Genomic DNA, 25,398 nt, shown 5'->3' with positions numbered 1-25,398 from the left:
AGTTAATACCATGTCATGAGTAATACTCATTAAGTTCCATAATTAATTTCGACATTTGACAATCACTTAAAATATCTCTCTACAATAGCATTTATCTTTTGTTGTCTGGCTCGATAGATAACTATTACCCTACTGTCATTTTACCTTTCCAGCATGTTGGACAAAGCTTACCAACATCAAGAGCTTTCTGAATTTTCCCTCGACAGATAAAATCACTTTCCACACTCTCTTTTTCTTTCTTTTTTTTTCTTTCTCCTCAATGCTTTTTCATTATTTTAAACATTAAAATTTCACTTCAATCATTTCATTACAATTTTAATTTACTAAATTTAAACCACTCATGCATACTTCTTAATTTATGCCAACAGTTTTCATAATTTTATTCTTTTACAGCTAAATTATAAAAAAAAAAACTTTTTTTTAAATTGTTTTTGCACAAGTGTTATTTTACTAAACCCTTTATTTCCATCTCAATTAATTTGAGATAAACCTATATTTGTCTTTTTTATTTTTTTTTATTTAATTATTTATTTATATATTTATTTATTTATTTTTACTTCTCCATTTTTTTACACACACACACAAATACATTTTGTAAATTCAAAAAAAAATTCAAAATGCCATAGTAAACAATGACAACAAAAAAATATAAAGAGAGATAAAATAATAAAACATGTTTTCGCTTGGTTTCTACTACACCTAAAAATTTATAAAACATCCTTTGAATGTATTCTCCATTTTTGCTCCCAGTATTTTATACAGTTAAATTTAATGGAGCGTAACTTTATGCTTGGTAAAAAAAATATAACAATAATAATAATCCAATAGTATGAAAAAAAATGAGGTAACATGAAAAGTGAAAAAAAATAAAAACTTAAAAAATATTACTCCTAGATTTTTTTTTGGCTTACTTTTTTGTAGTTATTTTATTTTATTTTGATTGAAATATAAATGTGCGTTTTCTTTACTATATTTTATATTTAAATTTTGATTTTTATATTTTGGGGCAGTGTAAGCATTTAACTAAGCACTTAATGATTTAAAAAAAAAATTTGATTAAAGACAATCTTTGATCACGTGGGTATTTTTAATAAATACAAAAAATAATCCTCCACTAGGATTATTTATTAGTAATAAATTATTACAAAAAAATTATTCAATCCTTGAATTTTTTTTCAAGAAGCTTTATCGAAATTCATTTTTGACTTCTTGTATATTTAGCTGAAAATTGTGCTTTTTTTTTATTGTTTATGTTCTTGTCATTTTCACCCAAATAAATTACGTATAAAATAAATATTTGAGATAAATAAAAAATTTATTTAAACAGTTCTTACAACGAAATAATTTAAATATTTTAATCAAATTAAAAATATATTTGAAAAAAATAAATCATTTATTTGAATAGTTTCATTTTATTTTTCTTTAACGAAATAAATATTAATTTGTATGAAAAATAAATTAAATATTTAAAGTAAATAAATGATTATTTGTAATAATTATTACATAAAAAAATTGAAAAAATAAATTTAATATTTATTATTTATTTAATAAAATGTAGTATGAAAATTTTTTGAAATTATTATAGAAAAAAAAAAGTCAAAATTCAAGTATATAAATTTTTGAAATTTATTTTTATAATTTCAAATAAAATTTATTAACCACAAATAAATTAATATTTAAAAAAAAATAATTTTCATATTTTTCATCAAATAAACAATTAACCTTGTAATTTAATTTCAAATAATTTATTTTATTTTTTGTTAATTAAATTTTCATTTATCTCAAATAAATATAAAATAAATCAATTTATTTGTATACAGAATAAATTCTTCTCTCTGTGTATTTTCAAGCCAAACGTGTGTGCTTTATATAATCATAATAGATTTTAGCTACAATTGAATATTTTCGTCTGATTATTACAATAAACATAATTGTTTTCGCCACCACGCGATACTAACTAGCTTCTTCTGGCGAACTTGCATCTTCCGTTTGCGTGGCGGCATTCCTGACTCACGTCACTGAAATTTCACTATTACAAATGCTATGATTTGATTCCCATGGTAATGGGGGTGGTGTAGTCACTAATGATGGTGTTGAACATCGCGCCATTGAGCAATGATCCATTGAGCATCGATCCATTCCTTAAAAAAAACATTTAAACAATTAAACAAACATTATTAAATTTTACTATACTCTTTATATAATTTTTTTTTCAAATAAACTATCATCAATAACGTATTCTATATATTTTCAAAGCTCAAAATTATAAAATCCATACAAAATTAAATTATACCAATATTTAAATCAAGTTATCTACTTTAAAAATTAAAAAACAACTGATTTTATCGATTTTCTAAAATCACATTGGCGATAATATTTCACCACATTAATAAAGTCAATTATCGACAACATCAGAGTCACTACATGTGTATTAATAAGGAAAAAAAATTATCATTATCCGTCCTAATGATCCATCAATAATGAATTCACCAAAATAATTAATTTTACAAGCCTAAAAATAAAAATAAAAAAAAACAAGCTTTAAAATCAACAAAAAATATTCAACAAATAATTGAAAAATTTAATTATTACCTGACAAATCATATCCACCAATGCTACAAACATCAAGACCACCAGTACTCGTTGAACAACAATTTTTTTTAGGACCAAGTGGTTTTTGTTTGCACAAAATCTGTGAATAAAAAATTTAAATTATTATTTTATTTAAATTAAAAATAATTGTTATTTTATATATAAAAAAAAAAAAGTAAAAATTCATTTTTAAATTATTTTGCTTGTCTGAATGTCCTAGTAAATATATATATGTGGTTGTGTCAGGAAACAAGGCGAGCCATGGAGAAACGTTTTTCTTTTCTTGCTCGTAAATCAGTGGGAAAAACGTTGAACCAGTAAAACTATTGGTGAACACAAAATTCACCCACAGGACTTGCAAATATTTTTTTTTTTTTTTATTTTCTTTTTTATAAATTTATATATGTTTTTGGTGATGGTGCCGACTTGGCGATCTTCCTTACTTTAAAAAAAAAATAACAAAAAAAAAATAGACAAATGTTCGAGTTTCTAAAGATCTATTTGATATTTTTCGAATTTTTTTTTTTGCATTAGTTAACTTAAAATTACAAAAAGAAGAAAAATAGTAAAAAATAATTTTTAACTTGATTTTTTGATTATTTAATGGTTTTATTTCGAAACAAAAAATATATTACCTTGGTGTAAATAAGATCTCTTGAAATTCGTCGAAAATGATTGTTCAATAACCAGTAGAGAAATGGATTCCAAAAGCTGTTTGATAAAGCTAACCATGTAGCCAGAAAATCGAGAAAAGGAGGTGGCTTACTTCCTGTGCAAGCAACAACGACTTCCTGAATTGTCCATGGTGTCACCATCACAATAAAACCAAGACTCATTGCTGCCATTGTTCTTGATACAGACGTTGACAATCTTCGTTCGTGTACCATCAACTGTGAAAAAAAATACAAAAAAAAATATTCAATAAACTACATCCAGCAGGAAATATATACATAAAAATTTTACAAAAGCAAATTCATCAATCTGTCATGATATTTCGTATATAAAAAAAAAAAATCCACATCCAATATGTAATGCTACAATTTACCATAAAAATACATATGCAAACAAAAGTATTTTCAACTTTTTCAAATCACATACAAATCTTATCTCAAGTCTTATATCAATTTTTTTTTTCTTCCTTTTTATTACGACTTTATTATCTCTTTTATCAAAAAACCCGAGAATTCATATTTCAAAAAATTATTGGTTAACATAAATCCATTTACAATATAAAACTTGAATTGTAAAATTGTCGTTCAATAAAATAGCAGTAAAAAAAAATAAAAAATAATTTCAACTGCATAATCGAATAGTTTTAAACTAGCCAGTTTTGAACACTCTAATCACCAACCCCGAAGGCTTTTTATTTTGAATTATATATTTATGTGAAAAAAAAAAAAAGTTTTGTTTCTTTTTTTGCAAAAATTGGAGCATCAAGTGCCATGGGCAATCACCGATTTTACACAACAAAAATCAGTGGTAAAAAAAATACGAAATTTGGGAAAAAAAAATGTATAGCATCAAGTGAAGTGAAACGAGAGAGAAAAAAAAAATATAAAAGATAATGGTCACTGAAAGAGCAGCCAAAAAAATAAAAAAACTAGACATATCAGAGTAGGATTAGAAAAAAAAATCAAATCCCTGCAAAATTGTTCAAGTAACTGCAGTGAAACTAAATGATATAAATTTTTTTTTTGATAGAACACGAACTTTCGTAATCCTTCAACGCGTCAAAGTACTTTTGATAATGGCTTTAAATCCCTTTCACCCTTTATCTCAACCCTTTCATAATTGTAACAGCATGAACGTGTTTTGAATATTTAAAAATGTAATTGAGATGTCATTTAGAAAAATTTAAATAATTTATTTTTTTTGTTTATAAACAATTAATTTGAATAAATGTATTTTATAATTTCAAATTTATTTTACATTTGTTTGTTTTGTATTTAAAAATACAAAACGAATTTAAATAAAGTAAAAGATAAGTAAAAAAAATTAGTTTATATACGTGATTTTTAAAAATTGGAAAAGTAAATTCTTGTCAGGTTTTTTGTACAGTGTCGCATTGGAAATACATTGTTCAATAAATTTTTTCGTTTATATATTTATTTCAAGCATGTATATTATATACAGAAATATTAAAAAATAAATAGAAAAATGAGAAATACGTTTGTCACATTACTCAATATGTATTTCTGTCAATGATTTTATTTTTTTTATTTTTCTTTCGGTATTCAGTGGGTATTAGCGAGAATAAAAATGCGAAAAATATGTACATTGAGGATTTACTTTGAATATAAATTGAACAGGAATATAAAAAGAATTTTAAATTTGAAAAAAAAGCTTTTTTATTTTGTGTGTGTTTCTTACAATGAAATTGATGTTAAATTTGAAGAAAAAAAAATGAAATATATTAGTAATAGATAAATTTAAAAGGAAAATATTTAAAAAATTTAAAAAGTTGTTAAAAGAATAATAGAAATATTTAAATTTCAAAAAAATTATTTATTATTGTATAAAATATTAAAAAAATTTAACGATAAAATAATTATTTCCGGTTGAAGTATTCACAATTTTTTCGACATAAAATAAAATGTTAAAATTCATTTTATAAAACTACCAAAAAAAATATATATTTAAAAAAAATAAAAATAATTTTTTGTGAATAAAAAATATGTGATAAAAAAAAATGCTGAGTATATAAAAAAAAAAATAATAAATATATATTTTAAATATGTTCTCAAGAACAAGTTGGTTGGCTTGTTGGTTTTTTGGATGAGTATGTTAGTGCTTTGTAGATGTAGATAGGAAAATTGTATTGTCCGTAAAGTGAAGCTTGGGAAATGGTGATTGCTCTGTTGGCAGGCGTGACGAGGATGCTTTTGTACCATTGTATAGTAAGCTAACTGATAATAATACAATTGAAATCTAAAAGTGGAATGCACTGAATTTTCATGAGCATTTGTCGGTTTTACACTTTGCATTTTTTTTTTTTATTTATTTACAGTATGTATATGTAAATAACTAAGATGAATATTAATACAATTTTAACTTTTAATTTTTATTCATTTGTTTATATCTATAAAACAAAACAAATTAAAATTTTTTTTTTTTAATAATTTATTACAGTATTTTTTAAATAGAAAAATTAATAATTTCGTTTTTTTTTTTTAATTGTTTTTTCAATTGTATTTAAAATCAGTTTATAAAAATGAATTTTTTTTTTTTTTTAAATATTAATGTTCCTGTAAATCATGTTAAATAATCGATTAATAGATATAAAATCATCACGACTTTATTTTTTTTTATTTCTTCGTTCTTGGAGGCAATTACCGTCTTGCCATTTAAGATTTTTTTTTTTTTTAACATTTTCTCCTTGGTGAATCTGGTTTTATTCCGGATGACTTTTACCACACTTAGAAGACCATTTACAGTACGAAGCGTCAGCTTTCTTTCATCAACCCTCTATTCATTCCGGATGTGGAAATAATGAATTGCACTATGGATTATGATAAAACCCGTTAGAGCTTTTAGCTATATATATTTTTTCCTTTTATCAGTTTATATATGACTCGTTGATTTACGATTTTTTAATACACATAATGATTTGAAAATAATATTGATGGTTAATGTTGAATTTAACCGAAAAAAGCACAAAAAAAGCTCAAAAGATATTAAGTATATTAGATATATTTTCATGAGAGATAATATGTGGTTAAAATATCTTTAATGATAAAAAAATCATGGAGCTTTTGTTGTTAAATTAAAGAATTATTTTTTTATTTAGAATAATGTATTTTCAAGATTTTTATTATTTGATTGTTATAAAAATTCTCTTGCGAAGACGCATCGGTAGATCTCCGTTAAATTTGTCAGGCAATTAGAGAGTGCTTTCAACTATTCTCAAAAAAATTTTCATTGTCGGCCAAGAATTATTTTTTTATTTAGAATATTAACTCTATTTTCAAGATTTTATATTTTTAAAAAGTCCAAGCATTTTTCAAATTTAACATTATTGATAATTTACTTTGTAAATATCTATTTTATTAATTTGTTTATTTAATTTATCTAATTTTAATAACAACAAATATCTACAATAAAATTAGCTAAAAAATTTTATTTTTATTTTCAATTCTACAGATTTTAAAAATAAAATTCAATGAAAAAAATTTATTTGGTCGATTGCAACGAGTCTACGATTGTGTATCAAAAAGAATAAAATAAAAAAAATTACAACATTTTTTTTTTTTATCCTGTGTATACCGAGGCAGACAAAAGAATTGTTGAACCAACAATTTGAAATAGAATTTTCCTCGCTACGATATTCAACTCGACTATCATACGTCATTTTTTAAAAAATTTATGACAAACAATTTTTTCAAATATTTATAAATACAAAAAGAAAAAAAATATATAATAAAACAAAAAAAATATAATTTGTAAATTAAATTTGAATGATAATAATTTTATTAATTCATTTAATTAAGTTTTAAAATAAAGTGTAACATGTGGATAAACGAAAGTCGATAAAACTTGCAAATTTCAATGCGTGATATGAAGAACAACTTTGAGCTTTTTAGCCAAATCAACTAGCTGAATTTATACCACCAAGATAATCAAAACTTTTCCAACTGTCATAACATCAGTTAAATATTTCCATCTGTTTCTTGATTGAACGTTTATCATAGTTGATTAAACTTGAAATAAATTACAAGTTTTTATTCATATTATTTGAGGGGTTAAAAAAAATACCTCGATGAAATTAATACACCTGACTAACGTAAAATTCTCTCAGCTTATTTTAAAGTGAATATCATAATATATTATATTTAATACAATAACACAACCTGTAATCAAGACTTTGAAATTTGATATTTTAAACTTTGATACTTGACAAAGTTTCAAAAGATCCTTTCAGTATGTTACTAAAACTTTAAACACATGTAACTTGATTAATATTTTCATGTATTTATAAACATAATGTACATATAAAATTAAATAAATAAATCATAGAAAAATATATAGTAATTACTTACACGTTCAATATTTCCACTGCTAACAACTTCTGGTGCATTAACACAAACGACTCTTTTTAGTCTTAATTTGTTGACATGAAATGCTGATCCATAGCAGTACATCAGTACCATTGTTGTTGGAAAATAAAAACAGCAACATGCTAAAATTCTTTTAACACAAAAAAAGGTAAATTTAGAAAGAGAATATTTAATGCAATTGGTCTTAATTACCTGAATGATGCTCTTGAAAAAAATGGCTCACAAGCGAGAAGACCGGAGTTGTTAAAATAATATCCACCACTTGGTAATACGAGCATTCCAAAAATAGCCATACTGGCAATCCATGTTGTTGACATTACTGCCATACAACCCTGTCTCATATAATACTAAAAAACAATTATCATTTTATAAATAATTTAAATATATAACAAAATTATTTTTAAATTTTTGATAATGTATTTTTTTTTTTTTTTTTAATAAACAAGTGATGTATTTGTCACTTGGATAATAAAGCAAAGTACAATTTCATTTAATCGAAAATTGTTCAATTAACAAAACCCAAAACCACGAAATTATTTTGTCACATTTGCACAGCTACCATCATCACCACCGGAGATTCAAATCTCACCCTCAATTACACACAATAATAATTCATCATTTTAATTATAATAAAAAATATCATATAAATAAATATCTTCTAATTGAAATTTTTTTATTTTGATATAAAATGGTAAAAATTTTATTACTAATTATTTGAATTTTATGTTTTTTAACATCGAATAATTGTAATTTATACAGATCATTTTTAAGATATGAATTTTTGATTTATTTATTGAGTTATTTATTTTTTTTATTCAAAGATGAAATTAAAAACACTTAAAATCCACTCTCTACCCTCTTTTGACGGTTTCAAAAATTCCCATTTTTTTTTCTAGACTTGCTGAGGTCCTACACAATTTAATAAAAAAAAAATAACGAGGATAGCTCAACTCTGCCATAGACAAAAAAATTAAAAACACTTAAAATCATTGACAAAAAAATTAAAAACCCTTAAAATCCACTCACTACCCTCTTTTGACGGTTTCAAAAATTCCCATTTTTTTTTCTAGACTTGCTGAGGTCCTACACAATTTAATAAAAAAAAAATTACGAGGATAGCTCATTTCCATCATAGTCGGAAAAATGAAAAACAGCTAAAATCCACTCCCTACCCTTATTTGACGGTTTCAAAAATTCTCATTTTTTTTTCTAAGTTTGTCTAGGTCCTACACAATTTAATAAAAAAAAAATTACGAGGATAGCTCATTTCAAATTTTTGACGCTATTATTGCATTATCGTAATTATCGTGAGGAAATTCTCGTATCGTCTCGCCATATCGTCACGATAAAAATTTGGATTATCGTATCGTATCGTGATTATCGTCTATCGCGGCAACATTAATGTCAAATTGAGCTAAGGAAAATTTTTAAATTTCTCTGGATTTATATTTGCAATATCATGCATTGTAATTTGTGGTGAATTTAATTGAACAGTTGAATATAAATAACAATGATTTTCTTTGAATAATTTAGAGAAAATTATTTGGAAAATAAAAAGTATTATTAAAATGGTTTAATTTGAATGATTAAAAAGTTGATTTTACAATTGAATGACATGAACAATCAATCTTCAATTGTGTTTGAATTAGAGCAGTGTATAATCATGGTATAATGAACGATTCAACCAATCAAAATCAGTCAATAGGAGCATTATAACAAAGCGCGCGAATTTGAAAAATCAATTATTAAGATTTCGTATTTTTATTTTTATTTTTATGATAAATTTTTTATATAAAAATCTAGAAATATTATTTGGAAAAATGAAATTATCAAATTAACAAATTATATAATTAAAAAAAAATTTATTCTAACATTGAAATAAAAAAAAATTGTATAAATAATAATTAATAAAAAAAAATTTCGAAGAGCCTATTCATTGGTGTCATTTGTTTATTTAACAACAAACGCTAAGCTGGAAAATTATGAAAATTTGTGAATATATAAAACAAAACCCCCTTAATCTTTTGCATATTTTAGATTTGAAATTGGTTAACCGAAACGTTAATTGTTGAATAAATAAATACAGAAAGTCAATCATGAATATAGCTCCTTGCAAAATTTAGTAAAATTAAAAATTGGTAGAGTAGCAATAAATGTTGCTAATCAAATAAAATTTGTCAATCAATCAAATAATAAATATAAAATTAAATATTAAAAATATTTTCATTGATATAATAAATCAAGTTAAAAATATATATATTTTTATGACACAATTGATCAGACGAGAATTTCCAGATCGATGGAAATAATAGTCTGACATTGAACGACGACAACATTTCGTGTTCAATCCAAGCATGTACGTCAACTTTTTAGCCATTGAATGGACATCAAAGTGACATTGATATGTAACAATCCCCATGTCTAGTTAACAGTTACAAAATGTCAAACATTTATCTGTCCTGGGGCTTTCAAAATACTCAATAGTCTCTGATCTTTCATGAAAATAAAATAAAGAAAATAAATCAAAAAACAAATTTAATTTAATTAATTTTAATTAGTTGATTTTTTTTTATTTGTATTTTTTTTTTCTTGCAGCAATCATTGGATTTTTTCATAAATTGATTTGATCAAATATAATTGTATTTTCGACTTGTCTAATAATTTTTCTGTAACTCGATTAATCAACATTACGCAACGAGGAAAAAATTTTTTTATAAAGACTTGATTTTTGCCTCGATGCAAATTGAATAAAAAGAAAAAAAAAAAATCATATTAATAAAAATGAAGAAGGTAAATAAAATAAACGAGAAAAAATAAAAAAAAAGTGTAAGAAAAATAAGACGAACATTAATGGTAAGATGGGTATAAAAAAATTGAGGCTAGATGATGGGATAAAAACGATGATCATATAAAAATAATGATAAAAGTTGTTGAAGAGTTTCAATCTGGCGGATTTATTGAATTGGATTGCTGAATGAAAGAGGTTCTCATTGTGAAAAAAAAATACTGGGTTTAGTTTCACGAGTCTTTTATTTTATTTTGGTTTTTTTTACTTTACTGTTAGATTCAATGATTCTTGTCACGTTATATTCTGGATACGGTGCAACTTTCATACAGTGCTCTTTTAAATTAATCTGGATTTTTTTAATTTGGTTTTTTTATTATTTCTTTACAGGTAAAATAGTAATTTCAATGATACACTAATTTAATTGAAAAAAATTTCAGAGTGATATATATGAATTTGCTGATCCGAAAAATTTAAACTGCATTGGTTTGATAATAAAAAAATATTAACAATGGTATTAAATGAATATGAATAATAATGAATTTGATAAAAAAAAATTAAATTTATATATGATTCTTGTTTTCCAAATGATTTATTTTAAATCGAAATGCAAAAATAATTTTTTTTTTCAATAAATAAAACTTGTAGTTTGAAAATAATGGATATATAAATTGTAAAAGGTAATCTGTGATAAAAATAATTATTTTAGTAGATTCTAAAATCGAACTAATTCTGCGAATAATACATGGCTAAATATTCTGGTCACTGAGTCCTAAATAAATATTTTCGAATCGAAATATAAACGTGAAAATATCATCAAAACAAAAATAGTGGAAAAATATTCGAGATATAATAATTAATATTTTATTAATAACAATAATAAATAAAATAAATAAACATTTAATAAAATATATTTAAAAGATGAAAATATTAATGAAAATTAAATTTGAAATAATAATAACAGCGAGTCATTACAATACGATGATGAATTAATTAATTTTTAAATAAATTAATTTTCAATTTATCCAAGATATATGGATAATAGTAAATTTGCAAAAAAAAAAAAATAAATAAATTTTTAAATGGAATATTTATTTATTTATCGTGCTGATCATACTCTTGTCATAATTATTTTTCGACAAATTTTAAATCATCATAATCATCATTATGTTTACATGTTAAACTATGCTTGTATATTATTTTTATAATTATTCATTTTAATTTTAAATATGGCTTTTTATACCAACACAAGCTACATGATGTTTTTATTTTCACTGGGTAAATTATTAACCAGGATATTTTATTTCTTGATGATGATGTGACTGGGATATTTATCTTCAAGATGATATTTAATTGTGCTACTAGTTTGATGAATATGTTTGACAAGAAAAAAAATCTATAAAGATATTTAATTCATCATATCAGTTTCCAAAACTAACTTTAATAATCCTATACCAATATGTACATAGCTTTCGACCACAGAAACCAACTAAAGCATATTTCAACATCTCCCACATTCATAACCAACTGAGCCACCCCAACACAAACTTGACATAAAAAATACACAACAGTGAATTCAAATCGTCACACACCCAAATAAAAATATAAAAAAAAAACTATTCAAAATAAAAATAATAAAATAATTATAACTCCAACATAACATTAATAATCCCAAAAATAAAAAACAAAACGATTTATAATACTTTTCATTTTCAGCTTGAATATAAAATTAGCTTTTCAAATAAAAAAAAAATATCAAAACAATGAAAAAAAAGCCATCTAAAAATAGACAACGATAGAAAATAAAAATAATCATAATTTTAAAACATAATGGGCCATTACCACTGTGGGAATTCAACGCACAGCATTTATAATTGAGTGTACTTGAATAATCGCTAAATAAATTAACTTTAAAAAATTTATAAAAAACAAAAAATGATAAATCACTTGGCTATAAAATAAAACAACAGCTATTAATATCTTTCATCTTTTTCAAATAAACCTCAAATCCATTGACAGTTATTAAAAACCATTTAATAAAATATAAAAATCCAAAAAATATAATTAAACATGAGAAGAAGAAAATGTTGTAATAGTGAACATACCTTTTTTGAAGAGTGACGATAATAACGATGAGGATGAAGCATACACACATAACGATCGATTGCCATGCAGACAAGTATTACAGCACTTTGTTGAGTAAGAGCACCACGTAAAAGTGCCTGTGAACATAAAAGACAACGTTGAAAAAATATTACACTATGAAAATGTCAATTTTAGCAAAAAATACCATCAATTTTCATGATGTTCAACTACTTCAAGTAACTCTGTAAAAAAAAAAACACAAAAAAAAAATAAACTTTTTTTCTTCTTTTTAAATAACAATAATAATTTTATAAAAAAAATAAAATCTATATTTTTTTTATGACTTTTTGTTGATTTTTATGGGTAAATTTTTTAGTGTTTGAAATATTTTTTTAGTGTTACGGAAGTATCGTTGTATGTAGAATCACACTGCACATATGTTATACGAAAGGACGACAGCTTGTCCTCCAAGATAATTTATGCACAATGCAAGTCAATACACCTCGATTCACCCACAAATTCAATGTTTAAACACTGTAATTGTATTTAAAAAAAAAAACAAAATTACCTATAATTTATTGTTAAAAATATATAAATAAATAATAATACAAATTAAATGAAAAATTCACTTTTTTATTGTTTAACTTTGTGTAATATAAAAATTTGTATTTCTTTTTTTTTATTACGAGTACAGAAAGTTGTTGGAAGAATACAATAAAAATGAAGAAATAAAAGTTGAATTTATATTTTTTATAAGAAATGGCAAAGGTGGATTCATTGATGATATTTTATGTTGTTTTTTTTTTTATTGATAAATCGGATATGATTTACGAGGATCCTCTCTGGATTATCAGAAATTTTTTATTGGACAATGTCCAAAAACCTTTGGTTACATGGTCATTTCTCGGGTGTGGTTTACTAAAACAAATTTATAGATTTCATGGTAATATTACTTGAGAATTTTTTTAAATTATCTTGTATATATTTTTTTTTAGAAAATATAGAGTACTGGCTTTATTATGTATCAAAGAAGCTACATTTTAGTGTATTTTTTACTTTAAAGCTTGAAGCTTGATTAAATTTTTTTCACGAAGAAAATGTTAATTACAAATTTATTCGAGATTTTTAATATTAATAATACATAAAATAAACAATTTTAAAGATGAATAATAATTAAATTTTTAATAATAATGACAATACGATGATTAATGAATTTATTTATGAAAAAAATTTACTTAAAAATTTGCTGATATTTATTTTATCAAATTTTTAAACTAAAATTTTTTTAAGATAAAATTCTAATTCTGTTGGCTATCAATTGATAAATATATTTACAAAATAATCTTAATAAAAATTGAATAAAAAAATGCTTCAATAAATAGTAAACTCATGTTAAATTATTATGTTTTTTTCAAAATTAATTTTATGGGTACATAGAGAGGTCACTTTGCCAGAATATTACTGAAGCATTTTGTCTATGATGCCTTGAATTTGTACATCATCACTCAATCGATTAACGTTAATTGAGTTAATTGAGTTAATTACCGTAGCTACCTTCCAAGATGACTAAAATATATATACTAAAACCAACAAATCGTTTATTTTCCAATATTTGAATTTCATTTATTCAACTCTTTAGCTACCCTGAATTTCAAAAATTTATTTTATCTACTAGAATATATATTTAATTAAATTTTCATATGGTGCATTAACAAATTAAAATTTTTAATTTAAAAATATTATCTCATTGTAGACCAGCATAAAGTTGTGTATTGGCATGAAAAAGTAAAAGAGTCGTTTGAATTTTAATTTAATTTTTTTCATATTTTTTAAAAGAAAAATTCGATACGATATGCAACCACATGTGTCAGTGTACAGATGGTGACATTTATCGTTGCTTGGAGACAGCCACCAAAATCCAGTTAGTTAAAGGATGAAAAAAAAATTATTTATATATGAAAATATAGAGGAAAAAAAAATCAGGGAAATGGAAAGAATGATTCATGAGTTTATAGAAAAAATAAATAAATAAATACTTAATCTTTAATGTCACTGGGCTTCTTGTGGATTTATTAAAATTGAATAAAGTTAATTGTAAAAAAAAAAATCTTGACTTTATTACAATGAAAGCGAAAATTTAAATAATTATCTTTGTTAAATTTGTGGCTTGAATTCCGTGCACATGGTTTGATTGAAGCTTAATATATAAATGAGCAAAACGTGCTGAATATGTGTAAATTTCAGATTGCGTACAAGTACGTCAACCACAGTGTTTAATTAGTCGTGCAAATAATTCCCTTGAGCCAAAAGCACACATATCTCTTGTCTCAACAAATTAGGCTTTTCACCTCAAAGCCATTTTCATTATATTAAATTGAACATCAAAAAAATAATAAAAGTTGACAATTGAATTATTTTTTACTGTACATAATAAATAGGATAAATTTACATTGTTTTTTTGAAAAAAAAAAATATATTATTGACAGAGAGTGTGTTAAAAAATTATTGTTTTTTGAAATTAAAATTACCTGAATTTGACATACGACTTCACCATAAGGCCAACAACCATAGACTGCTGGCAAAAATCCAAAGGGCGTTACCAATAGACCGATAGCTAAATCGTTGCTGGCTAGACTGGTAAGCAGGTACTTTGGCTATCAAAAAAAAATAATTAACAACAAAATAAACTTTTATTATTATTATCAATTGTATGATTAAATATCCTGGTCATAATATCCCCTGGTAAGTAAAAATTACTAGCGACGAAATATTTACGAATTTCGAAATTTAAACTTTCTGAGGCAGAGAGCTTTTACGTGGGTCAAATAAATAGTAAATATATAAATAGTATTCTCAAAATGTATTTAGAAAATATTCAACAGGAACAGAGAAAAAAGTTCAACTTCAAATGAAAAAAAATGTTTCTTTTTTCTTCTGAACAAATATTTGTTTTAGTAAGAAAAATTTTGCCGTTGGAAAATATTTTTTTAAGATAATAAAATAATTTTTTAATTGAAAAAAATTATTTTTTTGTTTCAATTAACTTTTTTTTTTATTGAGAAATTTTTAATTGAGACAAAAACATAATTTGTTTCAATTGAAAAATTATTTTATTATATTAAAGAAAGATACGATTTATAACATCAATTGGATATGCGTCAAAGTAACTGAAATAAGTTTAAAAAAATTCAAATAAAATAATTAAATGAATTTCCTTTTTTCCAGTACCGCGATATATATTAGCTCAAATTTTATCAGCACGATTATCAAAAAAATTATTTGTATATTTTTTTTTTCTAATCTAAATTATTTATTTATTAAATGCCCTCAAAATTGCTAAGATAGAGCTTTTAACGATTCAACATATATTAAATGCATAATGTTCAAAAAACAAAATTAAATAATAAACAATAATTTTTACAAAATTTTTATTAGATACTAATCCGGAGAAATTCACGAAAAATACGGAGAATCTTATGACTTTCACATACACTATTGTCACTATAAAACCATCGAATTTTCCCCGTCAATTTTTCCGTAACCTACGTACCCAAATGCCTCCGCACTTTCCACGAATTTTCCCATAAACGATGCTCATAGCGCCACCGTTATTTAAAATATCCGCGAGCAACGCAACTAATTCCAAATCAACATCGATATTTTTCCAGTAATAAAATCCATCAATCTTCAAATAATATAGGTATATTATTTTTTTACCTAGCGTACTTTATTTCTAAATAATTTTCATCCAAGATATTTTAACCATGATATTTAATTAAATTAAAAATTACTTTCTTTTTATTTACCTGTGCATGAATATATTTACTGTATCTTTGACTATTTATAACACAAATAACAAGTAAATTTAAAAACAATATACCAAGACTTAAAAACAGTATAATTGTTGCACGTATAACTTCACCGACACCTGGTATTGTCCAAAAAAATTTCGTTGAAAAATCAGACCAACAAATACTTTGATTCAATGCAGGTGGCAATAGGGTCGGTGAAACATGATGTTCAAACATCATTTTGAAATATTCGTCATTATTATCCCACCCTTTGTCAATATATCCTCATCTAAAATTAAATCAACTATTAATTTACATATTTATTTAAAAAAAAAACAATACAACTCTTCATAAACTTACATATATTTTCTTGAAAAAAAAAATCAAACAGCTTGTTTGCTACCGAGATGAATTTTTTTTTTTTCTTCTTTCATAATTCATCATGTCATTTTGAATAGTATAATTTAAAAATTTAACATTTTATCTGTGTTATATCTTGGCAATCAAATTATACTCATTAAATTGAATAATTTAAATTTGATTTTTAGCTGTTTCACATTGATGAGTGTGATCATTCCATACCTCATTGCTTAGGATCTATAAAAAAGTATCGATTTAAGTGAACAAAATTATACACATGTTTTGTTACTTTTTTTATTATATAAATTATTATTATTATTTTTTACAATCATGTGTTTACTTTGTGGAAATAAAAACTCACCATTGAAGTGACTCGGTGTATGGAAAATTGATGGCATCTATGATGTGACAGCCGACCCGAGTTGCAAATAATGAATAGGTAATGAGATTCCAACTTTATCTCAACATCACCCACTCTTTTTTACGATAAAATAATTAAAATTTCTCGCACATAATAATGATCAGTTTTTTTCTTTCTCTTTCATTCACACTTTCAGGCTGAAATATTTTTTTTTTTTGTTTCGTTTTCTTTTTCCTCTTTTTTATCAACTTTTTCGATTAAGTAATTCCTGCAATTTATTGAAATATCTTGAACGCAACGAACTTTGATTCTTCTTCACCTGAAATACCAGAATTTTTTTTTTTATTTTAATCAGTACATTATGTATGTTGAAATTTAATTTAAAAATTCGTAATAATTTTTTTTTTTTTTTGTATTTTAAAATGTTTGAGAGAGTATCAATGGCAATTCAAGTTTATGGTTATTACTATTTTTATTCTCTGATAGAAAATAAAATATTTTACAAAATGAAAATTCAATTTTTACAAGTGTTTTTTATAGAAAGTTTTGAAAAGTATTACGAGAAATAAAAAATAATAATTGTCGAAAATGAAAAATGATAAACTTTCAAATGGTTATTTATCCGAGTTAAAAATATATTTAGGGTAAAGTTAAGTCCATCATAAAATGAGGATGAATTAAAGATAAGCTCATAATGAATTTAGAAATTTTTTTATTCATTACTTTGCTATTTTTTTTAATTATAAATATTACTTTGATATTTAAAAAAAAAGCTCACACTCAGGCTTGGTTTAAATCAATTTCAATAAATATTTTTGTACTTGATTAAACAATTTTTTTTATCATTGTTAATTTATAATCACAAGTGTTTTTATCATTAGAAAAAAGCTCGATTATTTCTCTTCAAACTTCAGGTAAATAAATAAATAAATAAACTAATTTTATAATTAAAAAATTACTCAACAAAGCTCTTTTTTTTATTTCCAAAATTCCAAATAAATTTATAATTATTTATCTACAAAATTAATTGTGTAAAAATAATTAATTAAACGCTAATAATTCCACTAAATTTTCATTTTTTTTAAAATAATTATTAATAGGTTTATTAAATGAAAAAAAAAATATAATTTAATAAAATTTGAGAGCTTAAAAATTAGACATTCATATAGAAACAATAATAATAAGTAAATAATTAAAATTAGCATTTCAAGTTGATGAAATTAAAGTTGAGATAATGAAGACAGAAAGTTATGTATATATTTCTCAAGATTATACAAACAATTCAAGAACGACATTTCAATATCACGAACACAGCAAAAGTTATAAATTGTTGAACATTTGAAATTGACATAATATAGATAAACATGTTCTAATACATATTTACAAATGTACAAGAAAATTTGTGAGTAGATAATAAATATATATATAAAGATACAAAATTGTACGTATTATTTGAAATTCGAGCTTTTGAATAAGACTTATCGGATGATAAGAGAGATGTGTGCAGATTGACAATAGGTTTATTATGTCATTTTCAGTACAATATATATGTATATTTAAAATAATCATTTTGGTAAATGGATGAAGAGCTGGTTGCAATTGAGCATGTTATACTTTCAAAGTGATTTGGACGCTGTGCCGGATGGCATTTATATGGTCAAATTATTTGGATTTTTCATGAATGTCATGTGGCATATAGAGATAAACTTTAATAGGAAAAATAAACGGCTAAAATGAAGAGTAACAATACTTAATGGAAAAAAAAGATTTCGAAATTTTAAACGTTTCAAAAACTTACAAGAACCATTAGACTCTAAGCAGTGTCTATTTTTTTTTCTGCTATTATTTTTAATTTAATTTTCGTCTCTTTTTATTTTGAAATGACAAAAGCTATTTTAAAAAAAATTAAATATATAATATTTTAGTTAAATTATATTTAATTCAAATAATTATTTACAATGAATGAAAATATTTTGTTGGAAATAAAATATATTTGGTATTAAAAAAAGAAAAAATTTTTGATTCTTTATTTGAGATTTATAACCTGTCGTTGACTCTGCATATGAAAAAAAAAGTAGAGAGATAAAAAAATAAAAAAAAAATGACAAAGGAAATTGTGAATAAAGCAGGTGAGTTTTTTTTTTTTTTTTTATTTCTGGACGATGAAAATTCTCTGTGACACTGAGGTCATGGCAGTAAACGAAAGATATAGAAAGCCAGAGCAACGTATGATAGCGTGAAAGTAATGTAGCGAAAAAAAAACTTGCTTAAAAAAATCGATGAAAATAAAAATGATAAGAATGAAAAAGAAAAAAAAAAAAAAAAAGAAATGTGGGTACAAAACGCAAACATAGAGGTCTCATCCATAAAAACGAAAAAAAGAATTTTGTTCATTTGTTTGGGTAGAATTTGACTAGTATAAGAAATCTTTTTGTCTGATTTAAAAATTTTCATTTCTTTTTTATTTTTAAATTTATATTTTTTTCTATGAAAAAAAAAAAAAAAAAAGTTTATTCTTATCTAAACGCAATCGTCTTGTTTTTTATTTTTTTATTTTGTAAATTTTTTATTTTTGTAGGGCTATTTTGGTTTTTTAACATTACTTTTTGACTTTTGCGACTAGTTCGTCGCCCTCAAAGTCTCATTCGTCGACGTGTATTCCCAAGGGTGACGTTTCACCAGGCGACCACCGTCATCTACAGAATTTCTTTTTTACGATCCAATGAAAAGAACTCGATCTAGTCAACGAGAAATATATATATATACAAAACTCTTTCACACATCAGAGACTTTTCGATCAACCGCACACTAGTCGATTACAACACTATAAAAAAAATATACATAAAAAAAAATATATATGATGAAAAAACTAGTTCGCTATCTAAACAGTATAGTAAATTTCCTGGTCAAAGTACCTTGGAGATAGAAATCATCCCCAACAAAAATATCCACCAGCAACTAAAAAATAAATAAACATTTAATAAAATATATTTAAAAGATGAAAATATTAATAAAAATTAAATTTGAAATAATAATAACAGCGAGTCATTACAATACGATGATGAATTAATTAATTTTTAAATAAATTAATTTTCAATTTATCCAAGATATATGGATAATAGTAAATTTGCAAAAAAAAAAAAATAAATAAATTTTTAAATGGAATATTTATTTATTTATCGTGCTGATCATACTCTTGTCATAATTATTTTTCGACAAATTTTAAATCATCATAATCATCATTATGTTTACATGTTAAACTATGCTTGTATATTATTTTTATAATTATTCATTTTAATTTTAAATATGGCTTTTTATACCAACACAAGCTACATGATGTTTATTAATTTTTTTTCGGGAAATTATTAACAAGAATGCTTTATTTTCTCATTGTTTTTTATAATTAATTTCTTTTTTAAAAACAATTGTTGTGATGATTAAAATTTTCTTCGAGATTGATGTATATTGTTTTTTTAAATAATACGTCATGTGACATGTACTAGAAATTTATTTCGGTAAACAACAATCCCACCGAAACGTGTGCATGTATGCATATACGAAAAGTAATTCTACGTGGCTTGATATTTTTCACACCATTTCCCAACAAATGTGCAATTTTTATTGAGTAGACTTTAGCATTCAATTTCTTACGAAAAAATCCACCCATTTTCTGTTGTATTATATTTTTTTATATTATCCAATTGACTTTTTATATCTGGAATTTTTCAACATTCGAAATTGTAATACATTGTTGTTTGAGAAAAATTTTATTTCATTATTTTTCCAATAACTTGTACAATGAAAAATTTATCTCGAAACACATAAACAGACTTAGCTATTGTCTGTAAAAAATACAAAGCATTGTTTTTCTTTTTTTTTATCAGCCAATATATTGTGTATTCTTTTCAATTAAATATAAAAGTGGTTAACGAAGAGAAACATTATTGACTTTTTTTTCTTTCTCTTAAAATGTATTTCGAAACAAAAAAAATTAAGATCAATAAAATATTAAAAGTTTATTCTAATTTTATTGTAATTTAATGATATATTTATTTGAATTGTATAGAATTATATTCAACACGAATATTTAACAACTTTATTCATAAATTTAAAACTTTTTCTTTGTATATTCACTTTAGTTATTGTAATATCTAAAAAACTTTTTTTTAGTTACATTTAGCTACTTAAAATTCATATTATTATATGTATTATTATTTTATTTTATTTTTTTATATACATAATCAACTTGCTGTACGGGTGGTGAATTTGTTTTATTTGACTTTAACAGCAAATAAGTCTAAAAACTTTACATAGTTATGTCTTGAAATGTTACTTTGTAAATTTTTCATTGTTATTTGACTGACCCGCATAAAAACATCTAAACTTATTATCGTCAAATGCATATTAATTTTCTTTTTTTTTTTTTACAAAAAAATTCATATGATTGTTATTATCTTTCAATAGAAATTCTCCTTTTTTTTTACAGTAAACAAAGAAAAAAATTCATAATTAAAAAATAAAATATCTGTTCGAAAATATTCAAGGAAATGAAACAATAACCTTTTTTATTTTAACAATATGTTATTATGAGTATCATTTTTTTGTTTTATCTTTCACCCTTCAGTATATGACAAAATTAAATAAGCTTTAAAATTGAATTTTTCAACTTTATATTGTTTCACTATCTTAATCGATTTTGTAAGCTGTTTTATCTTATCAAATTTAAATATGAAAATTTTAAATTTATTTTTTTAAATTATGTTAAAAAATAGGGCTTTATAAAACTTTTTTTAAAAAAATTAAAATAAATACAAGTATCCCGATTAAATATCCTAAACTTGATTAACTTGGTCAAATCATCTCGAAATAAAATATTCTGGTTAATAATTTCCCCAACAAAAATAAATAAAAACATCATGTAGCTTGTGTAGGTATAAAAAGCCATATTTAAAATTAAAATGAATAATTATAAAAATAATATACAAGCATAGTTTAACATGTAAACATAATGATGATTATGATGATTTAAAATTTGTCGAAAAATAATTATGACAAGAGTATGATCAGCACGATAAATAAATAAATATTCCATTTAAAAATTTATTTATTTTTTTTTTTTTTGCAAATTTACTATTATCCATATATCTTGGATAAATTGAAAATTAATTTATTTAAAAATTAATTAATTCATCATCGTATTGTAATGACTCGCTGTTATTATTATTTCAAATTTAATTTTTATTAATATTTTCATCTTTTAAATATATTTTATTAAATGTTTATTTATTTTATTTATTATCAATCGAATAATAATTATTATATCTTTGGTAAACTCGTATTTTATTTATTTTTTATTCCCTAGTAGATATTTATGTTGAATATTTTATTTTCTTTCAAGCAACCACGATTAAAAAATCCCATTGATATGTACAATCAGTCCGAGAGCTGGTCAATCCTTCATTAAACAAATGTCCGGTTTCCTATATATTTTTTTTGTCGTAAAAAATATATTTTTTTTACTGTTAAACCTGTACTATTATTCTACCAATGTAACTCTTAATTAAAATACTTCAATAAACCAAAAAAAAAATATATATATATATACCGAAAAATTTTTATGAATAAAATCTAGAAGGGATATTTACATACAGCAAACAAGCAGTTGAATATTGATAGAACGACGTGACAACGATTTAAAATATCAAACTCTTACTGTAAAATAAACTCAATATTTTTTATATATAACTGATTTTATATACGCGACATTAACTTGGCATAGCTATATTCTTTGTGAGCCAAAAAAAATAAAACATGATTTATGAGTACTGAGTTAGGAGAAATTGAACTAAACAAGACAGTCAATAAATACAACAAGCACTGGGAGTATATTAAAAAGGTATAAAAAAAAAAAAAACAAAACAAAATTTACCCTTGATAAATATAATACCCAGTTGAGGGGAAAATATAAATTAAATAAAATATGAATAATTAAAATAACGTTTATCAATTCTTTTGATAATTAAAGTTTAGTTATTTAAAATATTTCGAAAGGTTTGGGTAAAGGTAAAAAACTTTGAAGCTTGTGTGAAAACTAAATTATAAGAATGAGGCATCAAAACTCTCACGTTGAACTGTCGAGTTATCAAACTAATTTTCATATTAAAAAGTTGATAAAATTTTGTGGGTAAATTTAAAATGCGGTATGAGAAGTGAGAAAAGAAAATGAAAAAAAAAGAAAAAAGTGTCGTAAAAATAAATAAATAAAGAGGACAAAAAAAAAATAAATATTTAATTGTTTATTTGTAATAATATTATGAGTTTTTTTTTTGTTTATTTAATACTTCATTTATTTATTTTTACTTTTTTGTTGTTTTATATATATTATAAAGAGATTTAGAGTTGAAAAAGTTAAGAAAGTTTTTAAGTTTCGTTCCATCTAGTTGACATCGTAAAAGGACGTTGCTCTTATCTCTCTTCACTTTGCCAGATACTTGAACGTTTTACTAACTTTTTGAATTCTGATCTTTACAAGGATAGAAATACTCAAAGCCACTTGGCAAAAAGCGCGTAATGTAAAAAATATAATAAAGCTCAATAATCCACTCTAACTGACAAAATGTTTTTTTTTTACTATTCGATCGAAAAATAAATCATATATGCATAGAAAGAAGAATTTATTTCAAACAAATAAATTGATTAATTTGATTTTTAAAAATATATTTATTTGAGATAAATGAAAATTTAATTAACAAAAAATAAAATAAATTATTTGAAATTAAATTACAAGGTTAATTGTTTATTTGATGAAAAATATGAAAATTATTTTTTTTTAAATATTAATTTATTTGTGGTTAATAAATTTTATTTGAAATTATAAAAATAAATTTCAAAAATTTATATACTTGAATTTTGACTTTTTTTTTTCTATAATAATTTCAAAAAATTTTCATACTACATTTTATTAAATAAATAATAAATATTAAATTTATTTTTTCAATTTTTTTATGTAATAATAATTACAAATAATCATTTATTTACTTTAAATATTTAATTTATTTTTCATACAAATAAATATTTATTTCGTTAAAAAAAAAAAAATGAAACTATTCAAATAAATGATTTATTTTTTTCAAATATATTTTTAATTTGATTTAAATATTTAATTTAATTTATACACAAATTAATTATTATTTCGTTATTATCAATTATTCAACTCAAATAGCTGTTTTCATTTAATTATGTACGCACATTTAATTAATTTGAAAAAAGAATTTTCATTTTTTCATAAAAACAAATAAATACAAATAAACGATTTACCTTTTTCAAATATGTACAAATATAAAATTCATTTCATCCAAATATGCATGTTATAATTCTCTGTCTTTATCCGTTTGAAGATTTCAATTCAATTTTTATAGTTTTAAAAAAAATCTATATAAAAATCTACATAGAAAAAATTTGTGAAGGTTTATTTAAAAAAAATAACTGATACTATATGTTCATTGAAACAAAGAGTAAATGAATAAAAACCTAGTTATTTTTTTAAGGTATATAAATAAAAAAACAAAAAAATGACCATAAAATATTCATGAAAACATTGTCGAAGGGTTATAATAAAATACGTTGTAAAAATGAATAAAAAAATATTACAATAATAAAAGTTTTTTAAAAATTTTTCAACAAAATTTAATTTTAATAGAACTTTGTTATTTTATAAAATAAAAAATATTTTCAATTTCAATCAAGTCAACTATTGCGGAAGCTTGAGAGTCCGGAAGTAGTCTAAAACAAATTTTCAATAACCTCTTCAGATTAGAATATATCCAGTCAATTTATTTTAAATCACCACTAAAAAATTCAAATAAATAAATAAATAAAATAATAAAATCAATAACTAAATAAAATAAATAACCAATTTAATTATTTATTAAACAATAAACAATTAAACACGTTTAATAAATTATTTTTTATTTGAAAAATCGAGTGAGAAAAATATTTCCTTACTTTGCCATGAAATACCCCATACATATTTAAAAGCAAAAAATTCAAAATCATAAAATAAAGTTTATAAATAAATAAACAAATCAAAAAAATAATATATATATTATTATTCAAATAATTAATTACCATGATCCATAATTTTCCATAAAATAATCGAACTGTCTGACCGATGATTGACCATTATCACTGAATCATTACCCTTCTCAACTTTTCATTCAAAAAAATAACCCAAAAAGCACCAAAAAAATGAAAATAAATAAACAAATAAACAATATAATCCTTCGTTTTTTTTTCCTCGTAAATAATTAAACTTTATTTAATTTTTTTTTTTCTTTTTAACACTTTTTTTTTTTTTGTTTTAATTTGTAT

General features: G+C 22.8%; 1 protein-coding gene across 2 annotated transcripts; it reads right to left on the bottom strand.

Annotated features, from left to right (window-relative positions):
* Positions 1 to 1,736: 1,736 nt before the first annotated feature.
* Positions 1,737 to 25,303, bottom strand: LOC122859336 (trace amine-associated receptor 9). Of its 2 annotated transcripts, none has more exons than XM_044162814.1 (11): positions 25,156 to 25,303; positions 17,029 to 17,347; positions 16,668 to 16,904; positions 16,323 to 16,596; positions 15,045 to 15,170; positions 12,537 to 12,653; positions 7,839 to 7,993; positions 7,629 to 7,776; positions 3,228 to 3,482; positions 2,593 to 2,692; positions 1,737 to 2,141 (listed from the first exon to the last, which is right to left on the bottom strand). In XM_044162814.1, exons 4-11 carry the CDS (start codon positions 16,545 to 16,547, stop codon positions 2,011 to 2,013), a joined length of 1,257 nt encoding a protein of 418 aa, XP_044018749.1. In that variant the 5' UTR covers positions 16,548 to 16,596; positions 16,668 to 16,904; positions 17,029 to 17,347; positions 25,156 to 25,303; the 3' UTR covers positions 1,737 to 2,010. The 2 variants fall into 2 exon arrangements, with proteins under 2 accessions (XP_044018749.1, XP_044018750.1); XM_044162815.1 differs by lacking the exon at positions 1,737 to 2,141 and adding an exon at positions 2,459 to 2,512.
* Between the last annotated feature and the right edge of the window lie 95 nt (positions 25,304 to 25,398).

Source organism: Aphidius gifuensis, linkage group LG6 (genome assembly GCF_014905175.1).
Source record: "Aphidius gifuensis isolate YNYX2018 linkage group LG6, ASM1490517v1, whole genome shotgun sequence".
Lineage (NCBI taxonomy): Eukaryota > Metazoa > Arthropoda > Insecta > Hymenoptera > Braconidae > Aphidius > Aphidius gifuensis.
This window is presented reverse-complemented; position numbering and strand designations above follow the sequence as displayed.

What these genes read in the sequence shown, in the direction of transcription:
- LOC122859336 (XM_044162814.1), bottom strand. Translation starts at nt 16,547, where the DNA reads ATGATGTTTGAACATCATGTTTCACCGACCCTATTGCCACCTGCATTG. An exon ending in ATCGTCACTCTTCAAAAAAG is followed by an intron (nt 7,994 to 12,536) that starts GTATGTTCACTA and finishes ATTGTTTTTTAG; the next exon opens with TATTATATGAGACAGGGTTG. An exon ending in GAGATCTTATTTACACCAAG is followed by an intron (nt 2,693 to 3,227) that starts GTAATATATTTT and finishes TTTTATTCACAG; the next exon opens with ATTTTGTGCAAACAAAAACC.